Source organism: Ahaetulla prasina, chromosome 8 (assembly GCF_028640845.1).
Source record: "Ahaetulla prasina isolate Xishuangbanna chromosome 8, ASM2864084v1, whole genome shotgun sequence".
NCBI lineage: Eukaryota > Metazoa > Chordata > Lepidosauria > Squamata > Colubridae > Ahaetulla > Ahaetulla prasina.
Window position 1 is genome coordinate 37556559 of NC_080546.1, and position 22379 is coordinate 37578937.

A 22379-nucleotide genomic window follows, 5' to 3' on the forward strand; every position below is an offset into this window, starting at 1 on the left:
AAGAAGTGACTTATGACCGGTTTTTACACTTACGACCATTGCAGCAACCTCATGGTCACATGATCAAAATTCACACCCCCAGCAACTGGTTCATATTTATGATGGTTGCAGTATCCCAGGGTCATGTGATCCCTTTTGCGACTTTTTCATAAGCAAAGTCAATGGGGAAGTCAGATTCATTTAACAACTGAGTTACTAACTGAAAAACTGCAGTAATTCACTTAACAACTAGGGCAAGAAAGGTCATAAAATGGGGCAAAACCCACTTAACAAATGTTAGCAACAGAAATTTTGGGATCAATTGTGGCTGTAAGTTGAGACTACCTATATGTTCTCTACTTTCATGAATATCCCTTTTCAGGGCTTCAGAACTCGCATAACAACTTTGTAAAGAATTATTTCCCTCCATATTGTGGAAGAACATACACATGTATTCATCTTTACAAAATAGGGGATGACGTGCAAATTACCTCTTATTTGTATTTCCACACCTTTTTCTCCCTGCTTGTTACGTTTACATGGAACAGTACATTTCTAAAGGCCAGTCTCCTGCACAAATGTTGCCTCAGGGCAAGATTCTACATTTGAACTCTTGATGGGAAACATTGCAATGCAAGCTACAGTATTTGCATCAAATGAGAAAAAAGCATTTCTTGCCGAGTCATTTAAAATGTCAAGTTGAAATATTAAGATGTGATAAACACTGTTTTCCTGCATGCTACTTTACATCAGAGTTGGGGAGTCTGGTGTCATAAAATAAGTTTCAGAACACAGATTCCATGAACCCTTATTGCTACAATAGTTAAGCTGCCTAGGATACTGGGAGTTGTACATCAACCAAAGGGCACAAGAATCAGGAAGACTATGTCACTTCTCCACATTCAAAATGTGAGGATTAATTCTTTATGGGAAGCCCTGGTAGCAGTTCACTCAGCAATTGTTTTTGTCCAGTTAAATAGCTGTACGCTGGGAGGATGGAGAGTTAATTAATACTTCTTAACAGATTAAACTCCAAACTTTACAGGAAATGCATTTTTTTATTGCATGCAATGGGTTAAATTCAGAGATAGAAGGAAAGGCAACAAGAGAAAGTATTACCTGCAAAAGGGAAGGGCAGGTAATGCATTGTGTGGGTGGAGCAAGATTTTATTCTGATTGCAGGAAGAAAAGAGTGGGGCTTGGCAGCCAGAGTCAGTCCCTGGATGACCAAATCATTCCCATTGGACTATAGCTTCTGGCCCAGGCTGGTGAACTTCTCAAGCTTTTTTGAGTAAGGATCTTAAACCTGGCTGAGGTAAGGCAATGCTGAGCACACACACCTTGTTCCCACCCGTGGGGTTTAGCTGAGTTTCTCTTTTGCTTTGGCAGGAGGTGTAAAGGTTTTGTGTTGTCTGTTTTTCCGCAACTTCCTGTAATTGCTCCTTTTCTTTGTTGGCACAGTGGTTGCAAGGAGAACGTTCAGAGGTGAGCTCAATTTTGAATATTGCCTATGACAAAGCAAATATGTCCTTGACAGATGGAAATTGTCTTTCTCTGCTTCTCCAGCATTAAAATCTTTTGCCTTTCTGTCTCACATGCTTTTGTTTGGTCTTCTATACGGAGTTTCTGACTACTAATTATTTTAACCTTCCCAAATTCTTTCAGAAAATGATTCATGGCTGGCAGGAGAAGAACTACCTGACTACTTTGAGATATTTCACTCTTGTTGATTTACAGCATTACCAGCACAACCTAAATATTTGAATTTTAGTCCTTGCTTCCATGATATTGGTTTTGTCCAAAGCATTGCTTTATACAGCTCTATGTTCTCAGTTTATAGTACAGTAGTTCTTAACTTACAACCATTTGTTTAGCAACTGGTTTAGCTGGCATAGTCATACTCCACTCAGTATCAAGAATGCAGCTGTAGAGGTGATCAACAGTATTAAGTATCTGGGGGTGCAGATTACTAATAATCTGAATTGATCTCTTCATATGTCATCCTTAGTGAAGCATGCAAATCAGCATCTGTTTTTCCTGTGTCGGATTAAGAGAGCACATCTTTCTCCTTTTATCCTGACCACTTTTTACAGAGGCACGATTGACAGCATTTTAACAAACTGCATCACCGTTTGGTTTGATGGTAGCAGTGCCTCAGAGAGAAAGTCCATTCAGAGAGTGGTAAGGACAGCCGAGAAGATTATAGGAAACTCACTTCCCATTATTCAGCATACTGCTTATAAGCGCTATGTGCTTAGAGCTCAAAGCATTGTCAGAGATCCCACACACCCACTTTATGGTCTCTTTCTGTTGCTCCCCTCTGGGAGGAGGTTTCGAAGTATTTCTAGCAGGATTACCAGATTCTATAACAGCTTCGTTCTCTATGCCATCCATCTAGTAAACTCACAAGATTCGTTTTTCTCACCATGTACATGTATACATCCTAACTAGACTATGTGGTTTCCCTGTGTCATATAATAAATGTGGGTATATGAATATTTATTTATTTATATTTTTGTCATGTTTACGTAGTGTATATTGGAAGTGGTGACCCTTTGAGAGTTGTATGCAACAAAATTTTATTTTAATGTATGCTGATTAGTGTACATTTAAAGTGATAATAAAGTTATCCCAAGTCTAACTGTTTGAAGTTACAACAGCCCTGAAAAAAGTGACTTAGAACCAGCCTTTGCACTTACAACTGGTGCAGCATCCCCACAGTCATATGATCAAAATCTGGATGCTTGGCAACCAGTATGTATTTGCAACAGATACAGCCTCCTGGAGTTACATGATTGCCATTTGTGACTTTCCCTAACAAACAAAGTTGATGGGGGACGCTGGATTCTCTTAACAACCATGACAAAAAAAGGTCATAAAATTGGGCACAACACACTTAATAATTGCCTTACTTCGCAATGGAAATTCTGGTCCCAATTATGGGTGTAAGTCGAGGACTGCCTGTATTACAAGAAACCTGTCAGTGTCATAACATGAATAGAATGGAATGGAATGGAATAGAATAGAATAGAATAGAACAGAACAGAACAGAACAGAACAGAACAGAACAGAACAGAACAGAACAGAAGAATAGAATAGAATAGAACAGAACAGAACAGAACAGAACAGAACAGAACAGAATAGAATAGAATAGAATAGAATAGAATAGAATAGAATAGAATTCGTTATTGGCCAAGTGTGATTGGACACACAAGGAATTTGTCTTTGGTGCATATGCTCTCAGTGTACATAAAAGAAAAAATACATTCATCAAGAATCATAAGATACAACACTTAGTGATAGTCATAGGTTACTAATAAGCAATCAAATCATACTAGGAAACAAATAAAACAATATAAATCGTAGAGATACAAGCAACAAGGTTATAGTCATAAGTGGGAGGAGATAGGTAATAGGAAGGATGAGAATAATAATACAGCCTTAGTAAATAATAAAACAGAGACATGAGCTGAAATAACATGCAATAGCTCAGCAGTCTATAGAGATTCTCAGTCATCCAGGTCATGGTTGTCTGAAAGGTGCTTTTTTTTTAGGAGGCAACTGGACTTCTTGTTTTTTCTTTGAAGACGTTTCGCTTCTCATCCAAGAAGCTTCTTCAGCTCTTCAGGATAGTGGGGAATGGAAGGATTTATATTCCTTGCAGACAGCTGGTTATTTGCATCTTTTTAGAGGGTGTTGAAGCACTTGGAGATTTATCTGTGTCCTCAGGGTTACCTAAGTAGTGCTCCTGATTCCTGTAGTCTGTAATTATTTTTTTTCCTCTGGAAAAACATCTTCAAAGAGAAAACAAGAAAGTCTTGTAACCTCCTGAAAAAAGAAGCACCTTTGAGACACCAGGTCTTTCAATTCTTTTAGCAGATCTAGATTTCACAGAGGTTTTCTGTTATGGAAGGAAGTTGAAAAGGACAAGTAAAAGAATTCCAGTTACATTTGACTCTTAGACCAGAAAAGCTGTATTCATTATTGTATTTGGATCCATAATCTCCTGTTACTAATGCCGTTTACAGAACCTGTAGTTCCTGATATTTTAGGCCACAGCCACTTTTCTTTCCTGTATATCAGGGGTCTCCAACAGGGGGGAGGGAGGGAAGGGGAGAGGGGGGGGGGAGATGAAGGATCAATGTAAAGGAATGATTGAAGATATGTAATTAAGAAATAGAAATAATTTGAAATGAAAGCGGGGCTGCTCAGCTGCCATTTCAGAAGGGAATGGAAAGGGAGAGGAGAGAGTGAAGGAAGAAAGTAGGTAGGAAAGAGAGAGGTAGAAAAGGGGGAAAGGAGAGGAAGAAGAAAGGGGAAAGAGAGAGGGTTAGAAAGGGCAGAAGAGAAGAGTAGGGAAGGAGGAGAGGATGTAGAAAAGCGAAGGAGAGGAAGGATGAAGAAAGTAGAAGAAAGTATAGAAGGTAGGAGGAAAGGTTTGTTAAGGAAGGAAGTGGTAGCTGGGCAGGTCCGAATAAGTAACAAATGAAAGTTAATGACTAATGTTGAATAAGAGTTTGTATATTGAATAGGTTGTTGGAAAATGGAAATAAAACTTTTTTACTAAAAAAAAAAAAAGAAGAGCACCAGGAGGCTCCAACTGGTACAGAATGTGGCCGCGCAGGGGATTGAGGGAGTTTCCCGTAGCTCCCATGTAACACCTCTCCTGCGCAGGCTGCACTGGTTGCCGGTGGTCTTCCGGGTGCGATTCAAGGTTCTGGTGATCACCTTTAAAGCACTCCATGGCATGGGACCGGGATATTTACGGGACCGCCTACTGCCATCGATAACCTCCCATCGACCTGTGCGCTCCCACAGAGAGGGCCTTCTCAGGGTGCCGTCGGCCAGACAATGTCGGCTGGCGACCCCCAGGGGGAGAGCGTTCTCTGTGGGAGCTCTGGCCCTGTGGAATGAACTTCCCGTTGGGCTACGACTTCTCCCTGATCTTCGGGCCTTTAAGCGCGAGCTCAAAACCTTCTTTTTTCATCAAGCATAAGTTTAGTTCACGTTACGTACGTGAAACTAGATGGCGTTATAGTGCGACCGCAAACAAAAGAGCCTCGTCCCAGAATAGCTCACGCATCTTCCCCCATACCACCCAGCTGTAACAGACAAGAAGAGCTGGTAGCCGGCACCCTCCTCCCCAAACCCAATCCACGATGCGTGAGAGGCATGCGCAGACGATGATACACGGCGCATTATTGTGGAACCGGTGGGCGGTTAGAAAATTTTACTACTAACAGAGATACAAAAGTGGGCAGTAGGTATAAAAAGGTTGACTACCCCTGGGCTATGGAATTGAACCTTGGTTTCCCATAAGTGGGAGAGTCTAGAACAAGACTCTCAGAATGTTGATGAGATGTGGACTGTGAGAATGTAGATCCAGGATCTTCAGTGTGGAAAAGTGCTGGGCTGTAGTATCCCTTCTTTGCTTAACTTCTTTGTAGCGTGGTACAGCATTCAAGCTGTACCACACTGCAGCATCTGCCCCCCTGTCTGCCTGCATTCTGTAGACTCACCCACCTGCTGGCCTGCTTGCAAAAGCTGCCTAAAGAAAGGTTTGTGGTAACCAGAGCTTGCAACTTCCTGCTGGCTTCCCCAATGACTTTGCTCATTTGAAACTGGAAGAAAGTCACAAATTATGGTCACATGAGGTCCTTGTTTAATGACCCATGTAACAATGGCAATGGGAATTGTCAGAATTGCCATTACTAAGCAATGCAATCACGTGACATTGCACTTCGTGACTGCATTGTTTAGTGATGGAAATTCTGGCCCCAATTATTCTTGTTAAGTGAGGACAACCTGTAATAAAAAAAATCTGAAGCCTAGCTTTGTTAAAAGGAAGTGAGAAGACAATTTCAATCCATTTCAAACTGTGTGAATTGATAATAACTGCAAAAAAAAATAAAAATAAAAACATATGAAGAATTGAATCATGCACAATAAAATTCAAAGACATCTGACAAAATTATTTAATGTTTTTTTGTTTTGCTTTAGTATAAAGCAATCCAGTTCGTTTATTTTAGAAATATCAGTGTGTCACCTAAAGTTTGTAGAAATGCTAATGGACATTTTGCAAGCATCTCTGTTCAGGAAAGATTATAGGGCTGTCTTATTTTTAATAATCTCTGTGCTTCTTTCTGACTTGAAGACATGTGTTATTTGTATACAGTGGAATGGATCGCTACAGATATTTCATCTTCAACCAGAGAAGCATGTTGATATTAGGGCTACTTCAGATAGCTTGTGCTACAGTTTGTGTCATCAGTGGATTGATAGATGGTGTTTTCAGAAAGGAATCAGAATTGAGCAAAACTAAGATACCCATTTGGGCTGGAGTGGTAAGCTACATTTTCTATCTTTCTTTCCAGAATGTATTAAGAATCTCTTGTTAATTCCAGGAAACTTGCTGTTTCCTACTTAGCATTCAGGAAAATAAGACCTAGATTTCATAGTAAGAAGTATAACTAGGCACATTGGTGACAACTATAAAGAAGAAAAATTCAGTCAAACATTTCCCACTTGCTTTAGAGTGGCAGGTTGTTGCTTTCTGGGCTCCAAAATCTGCTTATTTTTTTTAGAGTTTTTTTTAATATAATATAGTTCTTGCCAAGTGGGATGCTTATACCAACATCTCTCTCCGATAACTTTGCTGCCTAGATTGCTGAATTCACTCATCTAATACGTGCCTTTATAAGTAGTTGATTAAAAAAAAGAACGTGTGTGAAAAGCTGTACTGGATCCCGTTTTAGGGCCATCTAGTCCTGAATTTTATGCCACAGAATGACCCTTTGAATACATTTGGGGAGTTTGGACAGGATTGTGAAGGATTTGTTCCACTACTGCTTTCCAGCAATTATGAGATTTTGCTTATGATACAGGAGGGAGTAAACAGCAATAAAAAAAAATAACAGTCTGATCCTCCATGAACCTATTCAAGGTCCTTTTAAAATTATCCCAACCGTCCCCTATTAGCAAAACTCTGGCAGCTAATGTGGAGTGTGGTGTCTGCTACATTTCAGCTGTTGGAATTGCCCATTGAAATAACTTCTTAGTTTTGATTTCTGTGCCCTACGTGAAAAGTGAGCTCTGAATGGGCATCAGAAAATAGTATTAGCATTTATCTTTAATGATGATTGATTTGTGGGTATTTGTGTTTGAGTTCACTGCCTACCTCTATCTTAGTCTGTGATCTTCCTGACTCCATTTAGCTTATCATTTTCCCCAGCTTCTTAAATATAAAAGAGCAGCTTAAAATTAGGACAGGAGACTAATAAGGTTGGCTGCAATTCATCGCAGTATCTGATTTTTTAACAACAGTATCCTATATAAAGCTAAAGTTTCTTTTGAATAAAGCTTTGACTCCTAGATAATTCATTTACATGACCATGAATTTTTCTTGGCAAGAATATAGATTTTTTTTTGGTTAGTTTCTTCCATATATATATTTTTTCAATTTCCAATCTATCTTGAAACAGTCTATCCAACCAGATTACTAACCAGACAATACCCCTCTTAACTTCTGTGCCCAAAGAAGGGCCTCAAGATGCTGGGACCTCTATCCACAGAATTACCTATTCCAACCAGCCAAGAGGGCTGGATATGGAAATTGTCTGTAGTTGCCTTTGCTGATAAAGTAGGCTCCATGGGTGAAAAAGAACTTTGAAGGGCTAAGTAAAAAAAATTAGGACTTTTCATCACTGTATATAACAGCTCATAAAGAATGTCTCTGGCTGACTATTTTTGGGGCACTAAAGATCAACTTCTTTGATATTAAATGTAACCATAATATAACTTTACATTTATGGATTTTTTTTTGCTATATTCCTTTCTCTATTCTTCTGCTTTCTGTACTTTAGTTTATGAGCATTCCTGGAATTATGGCTTTAAATTCATCTCAGAGGAAGAATCCAATTCTGGTGAGTTCTGAGTGGATTTTTTAATATTGTTTATGAGCAGATTTCAAAACACAATGAATGTGCAATAATAATACTAATAATACTAATACTAATAATAGTAATAATTTATTAAGCTTGTATGCCAGGCAATTCTTAATCATTCTGGGTGACTCACAACAATCAAAGAAATTACAATCAAATCACTAAAATGTAAAAGACAAAGATAAAAAATGGTGCATACAATGAAGCAAGGGGTCTCACTCTCACTCCCCCTAGGCTTGGGTGAAAAGCCAAAATAGATGTATTTTTAGTATGTGGATTAGTGGTTAACATTCCTTAAACAACTTTAGATTTGGTTCCTTTGTGTATTTTCACATAGAATCAAATACATTGATTCTTATTGAGATATTCAGTTTATTTATTTTATTTATTTGTCAAAACAGTATATGTAAGCATAAGCATGAAATAACTATACGATATATAAGCATATATATAAGCATAAGTATGTAATAACTATACGAATTGGATACAATTAAAGGGAACATTAGCACAGGAATGGTAGGCACTTTGGTACTCTTATGCACGCCCCTTATAGATCTCTTAGGAATGGGGTGAGGTCAATAGTAGATAGTTTTTGGTTAAAGCTTTGGGGATTTTGGGAAGAGACCACAGAGTCAGGTAGTGCATTCCAGGCATTAACAGCTCTGTTACTGAAGTCATATTTTCTGCAGTCAAGATTGGAGCGGTTCACATTAAGCTTAAATCTATTGTGTGCTCGTGTAATGTTGCGATTGAAGCTGAAGTAGTCCAACAGGAAGGACATTGTAACAGATTATTCTATGAGTTAAAATCAGGTCATATCGAAGGCGGCGGAGTTCTAAATTTTCTAAACCCAGTATTTCTAGTCTGGTGGCGTAAGGTATTTTGTTGTATTCAGAGGAGTGGAGAACTCTTCTTGTAAAATATTTCTGGACATGCTCAATTTTATTAATGTCCGAAATGAGGTGTGGGTTCCAGACAAGTGAGCTGTATTCAAGAATTGGTCTAGCAAATGTTTTATATGCTCTGGTTAGTAGTGTAATGTTATGGAGTTATGGAGTGAAGAAACATTTTGGCTTCCTTGAGAAAATAAATAATCAAATCAAATCTTAAGTTTTCTGTATTCCGTATACAGGTGAATGCCACGATAATTGCGTCAGTATTTTCCTGTTTCACCACTTTAACTGTAATAATTTATGCCTCTATGACATTAGAGTATGGTGAAAAACATGAGTCTAATAATGTGTCGTATAACCACCCAGATATCGTAAGTAGCATATTTTGTATCTGGTATTTTCCATTAAATTCCTGTTCTTTCATAAGCCTTGTATGCTATTCTAATTCATGCTCCCAGTGCCAATCTTAATGCAAAGATTAATATTGAGTCTTACTCTGGTTTCTTTAGATTATCTGAACTACAGAACCTGTAATGTAAAGGTCTCCTTTAAACTCTATGGTTTATAATGCAAATCCGAATATTAGCATTATGTTATGCTACCAAATGGTACAGTGTACAGGTACTCTTCAATTTATGATTGGTGATTTAGCGACTGTTCAAATTTAGAGTGGACTTCCCCAGGGTTACTTATGACCCAGATTTTAAATTCTGACTGATGCTGCCCCAGTCATGCAATTGGATTTATGGTTGTTTGCAGCAGCTTGTGGTCCAATGACTATATTTTACAACATTTTTTTGCTGGAAAGTGATGTATATTTCTGATTTCTAGTAAAAAACACCCATTACAAACAATGAATTTGCTTAATGATCACTACAAAAAGTTCATAGAACCAGGTGCGGTCACATGATGATCTGCTTAATAACCAGCATGACTTATGACTGTAATTCAGAGCTTAATTAAAGTCATAGGTTGAGGACTACCTGTAGTCATAATGTGATTTTCTTCACTCTCCACTATTAATCTATATATATAAAAGCGAAAACCACTCACACATTAATCATGAAATCTCCAGAACCATAAAGCCTACAAACTTGAAATTTGGCACATATGTTCCTCTTGGCTTCTAGGTGCTCATTAAGAAAGGATTTTTTGAAATGACCATCAGACCATTTGTATTTCCTACATTATTTCACACTCTGATGCTAAGGAGTTTTATTCCCCTTCCCCACCTGAAATGAAATCTGTTCCAAATGCAAAACACAAGTGGAAGAGAGGAGTTTCACTTTCAGTTTTACTTTCACAGCAGCAAACAGCTTTACTACAGAACAGTTGAGCTAAACCATGCCCAGCCTCCTTCCTGTCTCCTTCTTGCCCACACAGCAAATACTGTTTGAGTTTCCAAACACCCCTCAACTCTCTCACACTGACAGGATGCTAGCCAGATGAATACTGATGGATGCTGCAGGCTGGGACATTCTACTCCCCACCCCCCTCTGTTCCAACTGCCAGTTGCATTATATTAACACACTCTGATGCTACGGAGATACACATTCTACATTAAGTTTCAGGTTGTAAGTGTCAATTTATCAAGCCCGAGCACATAGTTTCATAGCGAAGCACAGGCGTCCAGCTAGTTGCATAATAAATAAGAAGATGTATCTAATTGTCTCTATTCATCACGAGTGATCTAGACAGATGTAAATGTAAAACTTGCAGGATAGATGTGAATTCTGAGAATTCAGGCACAGAGAGCACAAACCCATAATGTCCTTGACTTATACCTAGTTGCTTAGCGACAATTAAAAGTTATGATGGACTTTCTCCGGACTACTTATGACCTGAATTTGAAGTTCTGATGGCCAGTCATTCCCCCCCCCAGTCATGTGATCACATTTTGGGCACTTGGCAACTGGCCCACATTTGCAACAGTTTGAAGCATCCTGAGATTACATGACACAATGTATATTTTTTACTGGAACAAAAGTTTAGTTCCAGTTTCCAGCAAAAAAAATGCCATTGTGGACAATAGGTTTACTTAATGATTGCAGTGTTCACTTAACCACTGCAAAACAGATTATAATACTGGGCGTGGTCATTTGATGTTCTGATTTAACAACTGGCATGACTTACGACCAGAATGCGATTCAAATATTCAATCTTCAATAGATGGGGATTCAGCCTGCTTGAAAATCTTTACTACATTTTTAAAAAAGCATCTAAGAATTTCAGATATATCCATTTCATTTATTTGTAGCTTTCACAGCACTGGTAGAAAAGATTCCCCCTCTCCCATACATTCCCATATCTTCTTGAGAGGGGTGAGAAACCTCCAAAAGTCTGAGGAAGGAATGTGATGTCCCAGAGCATAAATAAATATCTAGAGTACTTATATTGTTTCCTTTTATTTTGATAAAACATTCATGTGAATTTTCTGTATTTTGAGCTGCAGGTATTGGTGCTGGGTAAACTGGTTCAAGGAGCTAACATCACAATGATGATTTCATCAATTTTTAGTATATTTATTGTGCTGGTGATTGTGTATGTCAGCTGCCGAAGTCTTCCATGTTGTTCGTGCTATGACAGTATCACTGGACTTGTAAGTGGCAACATCATTAAGGAGGCTGTGTTCAGTCATGAATGCATCACATTGTAGCACCATTCAAATTAAACAACCATAGATTTCAATCAATCCCTAGATGGAGAAAGCTTGTATCCCTTATAAATTATTGTGATCTTTCCAAACAATGGATAATACTTATATAAAAAGAGATTTATTTTTCCTCTGAGTATGCAAAATACATTTTTCACAGACTACTTGTGTTTAGAAAAAAATAACTACAATTCTGATTTTAAGGTTTGTTGATTAAAAAGGCCTAATTATACCCTGAACATTTCTTCTCTTTGTCTAATTTTATTAGGCCTCATGTTTAAGATCTTTAAAGATTAGCAACAGCTTGTATATGATTCCTATGTTGCTATTTTATTTTGAATCTTAAGTTTTATTTATAGCATACTATTCAACCACTTTTTTATTAAGTGAAGTGTGCAATAGAATAATTTATGGCTAAATTCTGATATCAATTTGATCCATATGCAAGCCTGTTTTAATATTTTCACATTCTCATTCTTAGGAGCATCTAAAAAATAATGAAGACCAGTTACAAACTACAGAATTAGTCTGCCTTTCACGTGGTATGTAGGGTCGTCTTCTTTTTAGAACTTCAGTGTTAAATTATTTTAAAAATGCAAGAAATGTTTGACTTTGCCATATGTGATGGATTTATTATATTCTTCCATTATAGATCAAGAGGACAGAATTTTTAATTGTCCAGTAAAACTTCCTCAACCAAACACAGAAACAGAATATGAAATAAGTGACCCTCCTCCATACGTCAGGCTTACTTAGAAACAAATTCTATAAGGATTTCATGAACAGACCCTTTATAATTTTTAAAAAGTATTAAATGTGTACAATTATTAAAGAAATTGAAAAATATTCCCTTCAACAGATCCTGAAAATAGAGGTGTTAACATTATTGTTTATCCATCCATTTGTCTACACATACACCTTCAAATATATGAATTTACTTATGTACAAAAATGTTTTATTACAAAAGTGAATAAAAATTGTATTTAAATTTTCTTGAGTTAGAAACACTGATACTCTGAAGATGCTTTCCCAGAAAGATTTCTTTTCTGTAGTGAAAATTGGCTGCATCATCAGAAAGCAGATTCTATGGCAAACTTCATTTATTTTTCATCAGAGAGCTTACAAAAAGCTCTTGGTTTAACAACTCTGGTATGGAAAACCTAGACTGATGTTTCCCAATTTTATCATTGCTAAGATTTTGGATGCTAAAATCCACAACTTACAGATGTCTAGGTTGGAAGACATTGAGCTATGGTGGGTTTCAATTTTTTTTACTACCGGTTCTGTGGGTGTAGCTTGTTGGGTGTGGCGTGGCTTGGTGAGTGTGGCAGGGGAAGGATACTGTAAAATCTCCATTTCCACTGCACTCCAGGGGAAAGTTAGTGCAAAATCTCCATTTCCTCCCGATCAGCTGGGACTCTGGAGGCAGAGGATAGATAGGGGTGGGGCTAGTCAGAGGTGGCATTTACCGGTTATCTGAACTACTCAAAATTTCTGCTACCAGTTCTCCAGAACTGGTCAGAACTTGCTGAAACTCACCTCTGGCTATGGAGCAGAAAAGTGTCCCCTCCCCATTAGAGGCCCCCGGTGTCAGGAAGCAAAGAATAGTTCTGGAAATCATTGTCTGGCAATACTGGAGGCATTTTCTGGGAATGGGGCTTTTGTGGGAATTTCAGATGGAAGAGGGCTTGTTAGACGCAAAATGAAACATTACATGACCGCATTGTTTAGCGATAGCAATACAGTCCCCATTGCCAATGTCAATCCAATTTCAGGCAAGGACCAACCCCGATCCAAGCCATTCTTGGCTTCATTGTTTCCTGTCCTGAGTCTTGATAAAGGACTGCCCTCCTCTTGAACTCCTACCATGCATCTATCTCCTCTGCCCTCCATTTTTGCCTTTTTAGCTACCCTGAGCACATTGGCACTCTTTGGGGACAGTGACAGCAGTGATGGCACTGGAGCTGAAGCAGAGGCATGTGGTCTTCAGTCTCAGTCGCCTGCTGCTGTCCTGACATCTTCTTCAGCCCCAGTGCTGTCACCACTGCTGAGGAAGGCTTCTGTACAGGGTGACCAAAAAGAGATTGGGGAGGGGGAGATAGGCGAGTGGGAAGAGTTGAAGACCCCTGCTGTTAGAAGTGCTGGTGGGCTATCAAGTGAGTGAATTTTGATCACGCAACCACAGGGCCATCACAATGGCTGTGACCTCAGGGACCAGGCGTAAGTACCTCCATAACTTTGTAACTTATGTTTGTCCTGCAAATAAAATCATAGCAAAATGATGTTCAGATAATTCTTCGTTCCAATTGCCATTACATTCCAGATGAAGAAAAATGAATATAAATTCTTAGTAGAAACGGTGCTTCCAAAAATTGGATGTACATTCAGAGTCACAACCCAAGATTTTCTGACTGGTTTGTATAAAAACTGGGGGTCTAGAACAAGCTGTGCAATCACCTGAGTGTCACAGCCTCTTGCAAGAAACAAATGAATTTTCTTGGTAAATAGATTCATGATACCCAAATAATTGAATATCTTTGAAATATAATGTGGCAACATAAAAGCCAGAGAAATTGTCCTAGCCTCTCAACAGACCCGACAGATGAAAAGTACTTGACATTTGCTCTTGGCCACCAACTCGTTGAGCACATATCTTCTGAATAGGCTGCAGTGTCCAGCAGTTATTTTTCAGAGCAAAGTAGTAGTATTTCTTCACTGAAAAACATGTAAACAACTGTTGTGAAATAAGCTTCCTTCAGTTGAGAAAAAGTATAAGACTCAGTTTATGAGGTACTCCATCCAAGACCTGACATGAGACAAGCAAATCTTATGTACTGCCTGCCTCTCCGAGCTTTTCTGAAATATCCCTTCTCAGGGAGTGGGGGTTTAAGATTGTTGTTTTAAGATCATAGTAGGGGAAGAGAGCCAGGCTCTCATAACATTGCATCTGACAGCGGAACTGGATATTAGACTTTTGCTTGTCACTCTGGGAGCACAAGAGCAGGTGAAGCAGGTGAAATCCATGCTGACTGCTACCAGCCAACCAATGTGTATAAAAACAAGTCATCCAAGTATTTTAAAAACATTTTGGAGTCTTTTTTTAAAAAAAAAAAATCCTCATGGGATAGAACTTTCTTTTCATGGTTGCAGCAGAGAGATGTTTTTAATTGCTTCTTGAGGCACTTAGCTGAGACAGAGAAATCAAAGGGACTACTCTCCAATTCTTTTCATTAGTGCCTCCTTAGAAATTCAAACAGGCACTGACCTCTTATCCCAGAAGCGGGAAATCAAGTCCTCAGAAAGAACAAGAAAAACCTACATCAGCCAATACAAATTAGGCTCTTCACTATGAAGACTTTTTCTGTTGTTATAGTTCAGTGATGGTGAACCTTTTAAGCACAGAGTGCCCAAACCAGAAGGCGTGAACGTGCATGTGTCAGAGCACCAGAAATCTGAGGACCAGCTGGCCGGTGTGCATGTGTGCGTCAGAAACCCAACAACCAGCTGGCTGAGCTGGGGGGATGGTGTGCATGCACACACGTGCCATAGGTTCACCATCATGGTTATAGTTTATGAAGCATTAACATTACTGCACAGAGTAAAAAAATTGGGGAAAAAATAAAATTCCTTGCTCGACAATCAGCCTAGCAAACTTATTATGAAAAGCTTATAGCAGGCAAAGAAACATTACAGAATATACATATGTATGCACACATAGCTTGAAACAGCGAAGCATATATGTTCCGCTGCATAAGAGGACAATTCACTAACATATAAAGCAACATTGCCTTCAATTGTTATTTAACCTGCATGCTGAAAATTCAACCAAAATCAAATGAGGGGTGCAGAATGCCTCCAAGCCTTAACCATCCCACCTTCAGTGCTGCTACTCCACAGCATGTGCTGTGAGAGCCACCACATAGTTGATTGGATAGTTATTTGGTGTGCCAGGTATTTCTTCGTAGCCTATGTGGTTTTTGCAATTTATCATGTGGCCATTCCCCATCTACAAGTTGAACAGGTGTGGTCCAAACATGAGGGAGTGGCAGAGATGTAATTGATGGCTGCTGCTTTATACCAATTATGCTGGAAAGTCTGATTAAAAACACAACCACAACCAGTTGCAAGCTTTTTGAAACAGCTAAATTTTGTTCCAAACTCAAAACAAAGTCCTAAAAAAATATTATAATTCATAGAAAGATCTAAGACAGTCGCTTCAAGAATGGAAGGCTGAAGATAATCTCTAATGCAGGTGATCCTCAATTTACAACAGTTCATTTAATGATTGAAGTTATATCACTGAAGTGACTTATGACCATTTTTCACACTTAAAGACCATTGCAGCATCCCCATGGTCATGATTTACCGTACATTCAGATGCAGAACAACAGGTTCATGTTTATGACGGTTGCAGTGTCCCAGGGTCATTTGATCATCTTTTGTGACCTTCTGAGAAGCAAAGTCAATGGGGAAGCAGATTCATTTAACAACCTGTTACTAATTTAACAACTGCGGTGATTAACTTAAGAAATGCATCAAGAAGAGTCGTAAAATAGGACAAAACTCACTTGACAAATTTCTCAGAACCGTAACTTCCGGGCCCAATTGTGATTGTAAGTCGAGGGCTATCTGTATTCACTAGTAGTGTAACAAACTCAGCTTATTTGCAATCAAGCACTGTGAAAACAGACTACAGAAAAGGAATTTTATTTGGTAACATTTATTCATTTAAAATGTTGTACTAGTTTGACAAATGATGATCCTTCATTTGAAGGAGAAGGTAAAGCAAATTATATTAGAGAAAAATAAACTAAAAAGCATTTGCATTAAAAATAGTTATCTATTTGGTAATCCTATAAAAATAAATTGTGCTGAAACAATGTTATGAAGCTGAACTGTATCCATATTATGATAATGTTATTTATATTAGTTCAGAGGTTTTTACAATTTTGAAGGTTTTTACTAATAAGAGGTAATGAAGCTCTTACATCATTAGTGCATCTTCTACACTTTTTTAAAACATGGATTATGCATATGAAGTAATCAGGTAAATTCTTGAAAGTGTTAATCTCATTTGAAAAATATTTTAAGAACATTTCATTAAATAAAGCTCTTAAAAAGATTATTCATGGACAGTATGCAATCAAAATTATATTTAAGGCTTAAAGTGATTATTACAAAAATCCCTTATTTCAAGCATAAACAGCCTTCCATATTTGCTATGCAAATAAACAATATACAAATGACTGGGGAAAAAATCTAAAAATTCTGAACATAATCCATTTACACATTTGGCCAACCATGCAAATGTACTGCATTCTCTGTATTTTATTCTGTTTTAAGGTGCAATCAACATATTTTTAATCTAAAATGTTACAATCTTATACAACCGTACATTAACTTGCAATGGCATACATATAATTTGACAGTTACTTAATAGTATAATAACTATATTTAAATTTTGCAGTTACCATAATGAATACAAAAGATAAAACACTTTTAAGAATTTTCATTTTTGAGGAACACACATTTTTCTAGTGATAATTAGGTCATTGTTTTTCTAAGCATTAATAGGTAACACCGATACCATTTTCTTTTATTAAAATCCCTTAGTCTCATGGCTTATGCTCCCAAAACATCAATCTAACCCAAAATTAAACACACAGGATAAACGGAACATCAATTCTATTAAGTTTAAATATAATACCCATTAAACATATTGAATGGACAGGAATAAATCCCTACACAATTCACGTACAGGTGCCAATTAATAAAATGTTATAATCATAACTAATTAATCAACAACATTTTGTTTAAAAGAAAAGCTCTTCTTCTTGGGCCAAATTTCTAATGGTGTACATGCTAACAGTTCAGATAATAAGCACTACTCCCATTATTATTAGCTGCTTTAGTTTTCCTTTTGAATTAAAGAAAAGTACAAATGCAAAATGATGTATAAATGGTTTTTTGTTTTCCTAAGAATCAAGCACAGTGTATTAGTGAGGTATCATAAACAACAATGAAATCCAATCATATATTCCTACAAAGAGCAGTAGTGTCTAGTATGATCGTTGAAATGAGTTGGACCTTTCATTTGTACGTGTCCTGCACAAGCCTACTGAATGTCTAGGAACAGCAAGAAACTGTCTAGGCATTGTTGGATTTCATCCAAAAGAGAATGTCTTTTTCCTAGCACCGTTTTATGACTGTGCAAAAATATATATAAATAAATCTAGCTAACCAATAAAAAATTATATGAATGACTACTTTAACAGAAAGTTGTTGATATCTACTTATGACCTATATAAAAATCTAAAGCTCTGCTTAAGCAATGAGTCGAAAGGATGCACCATGATCTCTGCCTGCCAAAAGAAAGACTTTAAAGTTGTGCAACTTATGCAATGCTCATCAGAATGCCTGCTCATGTCTTCAATATTTGCTAGGAGTGTTTATGTGCAAAATCATTAAAACCACTTAAAACAATATCATAAAAGTTTTAAAGAGCCCTTTCAGCAATTTCTGAGCACCAATTTTATATAAATAACTTTCTCCACCCCCCATTTTATGCTGTCTCTTCCATATTTTAATTGTTAAATTATATAAGCAGTGGTATCTTTGTATGATGTTGATATTTCAGCTATTTAAAACAAATGGAAGGAAACCAGATAATATTGGCTAGCACTTGTTTATGATTCTTTAAATGTGCTACTGATTCCGAAGTGTTAAATCCTTTAATTTTGAAGTCTTTTCCATCTTCAAATCAAGGCTCATGTTTTGGCTTGTTAGGAGGATGTACATAATATGTCTCATACACCAAAAAGTTTGTAATACACAATCTATTAAATAGAGAAAAGATCGTATTTTAAGGCTTTTTCAAAGTGTGGATTGTGTGGATTGCTTACTTTTTACTTCATTCTTCTAGCTTTCAGTTTTGCTCCACAGGTTTGGAAAAAGAAAAGGCAAAAGGCCAGTGAAGCAAAGTTGAATGATATAATTAAAACTTTTGTTGCACCTAATAGAATCCCTACTAATAGCTGTGCCTCTAGTCTAGAGCAATGTAACCAATTTACAAGAAAAATAAGCTGCAATTTTCAATATTATTTCCAATAATATGCAGGAGATTCACATTCTTTTCCTCTTACCTTGAAAAATGTAAGTTATATGGAACACTATGGAAATAAACATCATTTGTTCACACACACACACATATACACACACAGTTTTCAGAATATTCAACAAAAGCAATACAATCAGAAATTAAAATAGAAAAAAGTCACTGTGTACATAATTTATTTTAAAAATTAATGAACTTAAAAATTTAAATGGAGAGAAATTAAGGGCAAAAATTTCTAATACTTTATTCATATTGAGCCTTTCTTCCATTGCATTTTCATAAAACTGGATACCAAATAACTAGGATTATAATTTTAAACTAATTTTTGGGCCTCCTTAGAAAAATAGTATTCTTACATTGAACAATAAAGGCAGAGAACTGACTTAATACATTTTTAAAATATCCACACTGTATTGGAGAAAAGCTCTCAAAACTAAGAGATAAACTTTTTTGTAAAACAATATATTTGTACAGATTAAAAAATTCCCTAAAAACAAAAATAATTTCCTAAACATTATCATTACGTAGATGCTACAGCTTACCAAGTGCACATACTAAACTTCTACATATAAAACGACTGAATAAAGTGCACAGCAGAAGATAATTCTTATTAAATCAAAACATTGCACATTCTTAAAGCACTGGCAAAGAGAATAATACAATGTTGAATGCCAAATATACTGCAAATTAACACCAACATGTCATAGTAGGTTTTGATACTGGTTTCAAGTGAATTGTATTATCTGGTAACTGACTAAGCATGAGTGGTTTGTGGCTCTTTAGCTTATGAGCCAATGTCATAAATATGGCTTCCACATGATCATTGTCATTTGGGTTTTTAGCAGAAGTTTCAAACAGTGGCATACCATGAGTGTCAGCAAATTTCTGAGCCATGTCTGTAGGCACCTGAATCGCATTCCTTAGATCGCATTTGTTTCCAACCAAAATTCGGGGTATTTCATTGGTAAGCAAGTGTTGCTTGCACTCTTCAATCCACAGTGGCATACTGTGAAAGCTAGCAATATTTGTCATATCATATACAAACACAACTGCATGTACGTTCCTGTAATAATGCTGCACCATGCTCTTCCTAAAACGTTCCTGTCCTGCTGTATCCCAGAGCTGGATCTAGAGATGGGAATTGAAAAAATGTGAATAAGACTATACATACATACATACATACATACATACATACATACATACATACATACATATATCAATCAATCAATCAATGCAAACTTCAAATAGACAAGTGATGATAGCATATTTATAGTACCTGCCTAAATAACAACATATTTTCAATATAATTTCTATTAATGTTTTACGTTTTTAATAATTTTTCTAAAGGTCTCGAATGATGGAATTGTCTGGAATTCTGGTAAGGGGCTATCCAGAGTATCTCTGGCAGAGGAAACTTCAGCATCCCAACTTAAGGCAAGACACATTGAATGGGTAGGATTTAATTAAAGTATGTGTTCCTGCAGCTACCAGGATACAAAACCAGATTAAATTAGCATTCTGAATTGTACCCAGAAGTCTTAACTGTAGCCAATGCAGAGCCTGCAGTGCTGGGTTTACATTAGAATCTCAAATTCTTCCTGCCAACAAATAACAACAAATAACCTGCTGTATTTTGGACCACTTGGAGTTTTCTGATTGCTTATTTGTAGCCTATGACTATCATTAAGTGTTGTATCATTAAGTGTTAAATTTGTACCCTATGACCATTATTAAGTGCTGTACCTTGATGAAGGTATCTTTTCTTTTATGTACACTGAGAGCATATGCACCAAGACAAATTCCTTGTGTGTCCAATCACACTCGGCCAATAAAAATTCTATTCTATTCTATTCTAGAGCAGGGGTCTCCAATCTTGGTCCCTTTAAGACTTGTGGACTTCAACTCCCAGAGTTCCTCAGCCAGCTTTGCTGGCTGAGGGACTCTGGGAGTTGAAGTCCACAAGTCTTAAAGCAGTGGTTCTCAACCTTTATAGTGCTGCGACCCCTTTAATACAATTCCCCATGATGTGGTGACCCCCAACCGTAAAATTATTTTCGTTTTGAATTTATCGCGCCTGAAGCCATATTGGCTAGCGATCTGAACTGCTTGCGATTGCCTTGAGGATGGAGGCATTAAAGCGGAGACTCCTTCCCTATTAAGTTTATAGCGCCTGAAGCCAGATTAGGCTAGCGATTGGGAGTGATTGCAGCTGGCTTGAGAGGGAGACATCAGAGCAAAGATTTCTCTCTTTTTTAATTGATCACGCCTGAAGCTGAATTCGGCTAGCGATTTGAAGAGCCTGCAGCTGACTTGTGAAGTCAACCATTGGAGCGCGATTCTTCGACTTGCAAGTATACTTCCCATATTTCTGATGGTCTTAGGCGACCCCTGGCAAATCGTCATTCGACCCCCAACGGGGTCCCGACCCACAGGTTAAGAACCGCTGTCTTAAAGGGACCAAGGTTGGAGACCCCTGCTCTAGAGCACACTGCAGTGATCTTATTATATAGTTGCCCATCTCACATGCATGACCCTGGCTCATAAAATTTATAGATTCTATCAACAGTGGCCTTACCAGGAACTGTTGATAGCATCTATAAATTTTATGAGCCAGGGTCATGTATGTGAGATGGGCAACTATATAAATTAAATAAAAACAAATAATACATAATAGTAAATTTTAAAAATTGGAAATTGCTGATCTATTAACACCTTTGACTGAATTTGTAATTGCAAAACGTTGTCTTTTTGTCAGGAAACAATTTTCTTAGGCTTTCAGTGCTTATAAATGTATTCGGCCCAAGAATGTTGGGCATTCTTGGGGCAAATACATTGGTAGGCGATGGAACAGGGGTGCCACGTTTAAGGCACTATCGGTGAAAAGAAAAGAAAAAAGGCCGAGAACCACCGCATTAGGTAATTTTGCCTATGTCATCGCATCAGTCTTCATTGCCCAATTCACACAGAATTTCTCGTTTTTGTCTCCGTTGGAAAGGAAATCACAAGGCACGTCAAGGAAAAAAGGTGAGACACATTCGCCTTTCCTCTCCTGTCACGCGACAAAAACTTGTGTCATCCTCACACAGCAGAACGAGGGTTATCAGCGGAATCGCTGCCTCCCGTTTCAAGCTTCGCGGTCTTCGTCCCGCGAGCCAAACTGGGCTGGGGGGGGGAAAGAGGGGAGGGTCTCCCGGCCCACCGTAACTTTTCCCGCCACGACTGTCATCCGGCCTAGCGAACCCAGGTGAGGGCGAGGGAAAGAAGGGACCGGACTCCATCTGGAGAAGAACCAGAAGCGGCCGCAGCTTTTGCTCACCTTGATTCTCTCGTCGTCGATGTCGACGGCTCGCTCGCGGAAGTCTACCCCGATAGTCGCTTCGGTGCGCTCGGGGAAGCGCCCCGCGCAGAAGCGGTAGGTGAGGCACGTTTTCCCCACGTTGGAGTCCCCGATCACGATGATCTTGAAAATGCGGGAGCGCGCGGGCGGCAAAGACCCGGGCCCCGCGTAGCTGCTCGACAGACTCAGCTCCAGAGACGACTCCACGTCGGCCGCCATCGGACGCTGCCTCCTCCTCCTCCTCCTCCCTCTGCGAGGCCTTCAGGCCCGCCCAGCAGAGGGGGGAAAGCGGGCGGCGAAAGGAACTCGGCCCGTGGCTCAAAGCTTTCCTCAGCGCCAACCCCCTGACGCGACTGCCGCCACCGGCATCCACACAGCCACTCGGGGGCGGGGCGACGACGCTCCAGGCACCAGAGGCGCCCCTTCCGTCCCTCCTTCTGATAGGAAAAGCGGCTGCGAC

At 38.3% G+C, this 22379-nt stretch overlaps 2 protein-coding genes across 5 annotated transcripts; one reads left to right on the plus strand and one right to left on the minus strand.

Moving 5' to 3' along the window:
* LOC131202938 (uncharacterized) lies at positions 1-12328 on the plus strand. Of its 4 annotated transcripts, none has more exons than XM_058192640.1 (8): positions 1-1294; positions 1369-1464; positions 6155-6323; positions 7842-7901; positions 9055-9186; positions 11268-11414; positions 11950-12010; positions 12121-12328. In XM_058192640.1, the coding sequence occupies exons 3-8, from the start codon at positions 6159-6161 to the stop codon at positions 12222-12224; spliced, it is 669 nt and encodes a 222-aa protein (XP_058048623.1). In that variant the 5' UTR covers positions 1-1294; positions 1369-1464; positions 6155-6158; the 3' UTR covers positions 12225-12328. The 4 variants fall into 4 exon arrangements, with proteins under 4 accessions (XP_058048623.1, XP_058048622.1, XP_058048625.1 ...); XM_058192639.1 differs by having other exon boundaries at positions 2-1294; positions 1441-1464; XM_058192638.1 differs by lacking the exon at positions 1369-1464 and having other exon boundaries at positions 5-1294.
* A 3841-nt stretch (positions 12329-16169) lies between these two features.
* On the minus strand, positions 16170-22379 carry RAB33B (RAB33B, member RAS oncogene family). Its single transcript, XM_058192702.1, has 2 exons — positions 21899-22379; positions 16170-19710 (listed from the first exon to the last, which is right to left on the minus strand). The coding sequence occupies exons 1-2, from the start codon at positions 22136-22138 to the stop codon at positions 19270-19272; spliced, it is 681 nt and encodes a 226-aa protein (XP_058048685.1). The 5' UTR covers positions 22139-22379; the 3' UTR covers positions 16170-19269.

Excerpts from the sequence above, each read along its gene's own strand:
- RAB33B (XM_058192702.1), bottom strand. The coding sequence starts at position 22,138 with ATGGCGGCCGACGTGGAGTCGTCTCTGGAGCTGAGTCTGTCGAGCAGC. Across the intron at positions 19,711-21,898 it reads TCGACGACGAGAGAATCAAG|ATCCAGCTCTGGGATACAGC; the intron begins GTGAGCAAAAGC and ends TCCCATCTCTAG.
- LOC131202938 (XM_058192640.1), top strand. The coding sequence starts at position 6,159 with ATGGATCGCTACAGATATTTCATCTTCAACCAGAGAAGCATGTTGATA. Across the intron at positions 11,415-11,949 it reads ATGACAGTATCACTGGACTT|GAGCATCTAAAAAATAATGA; the intron begins GTAAGTGGCAAC and ends TCTCATTCTTAG. Across the intron at positions 12,011-12,120 it reads ATTAGTCTGCCTTTCACGTG|ATCAAGAGGACAGAATTTTT; the intron begins GTATGTAGGGTC and ends CTTCCATTATAG.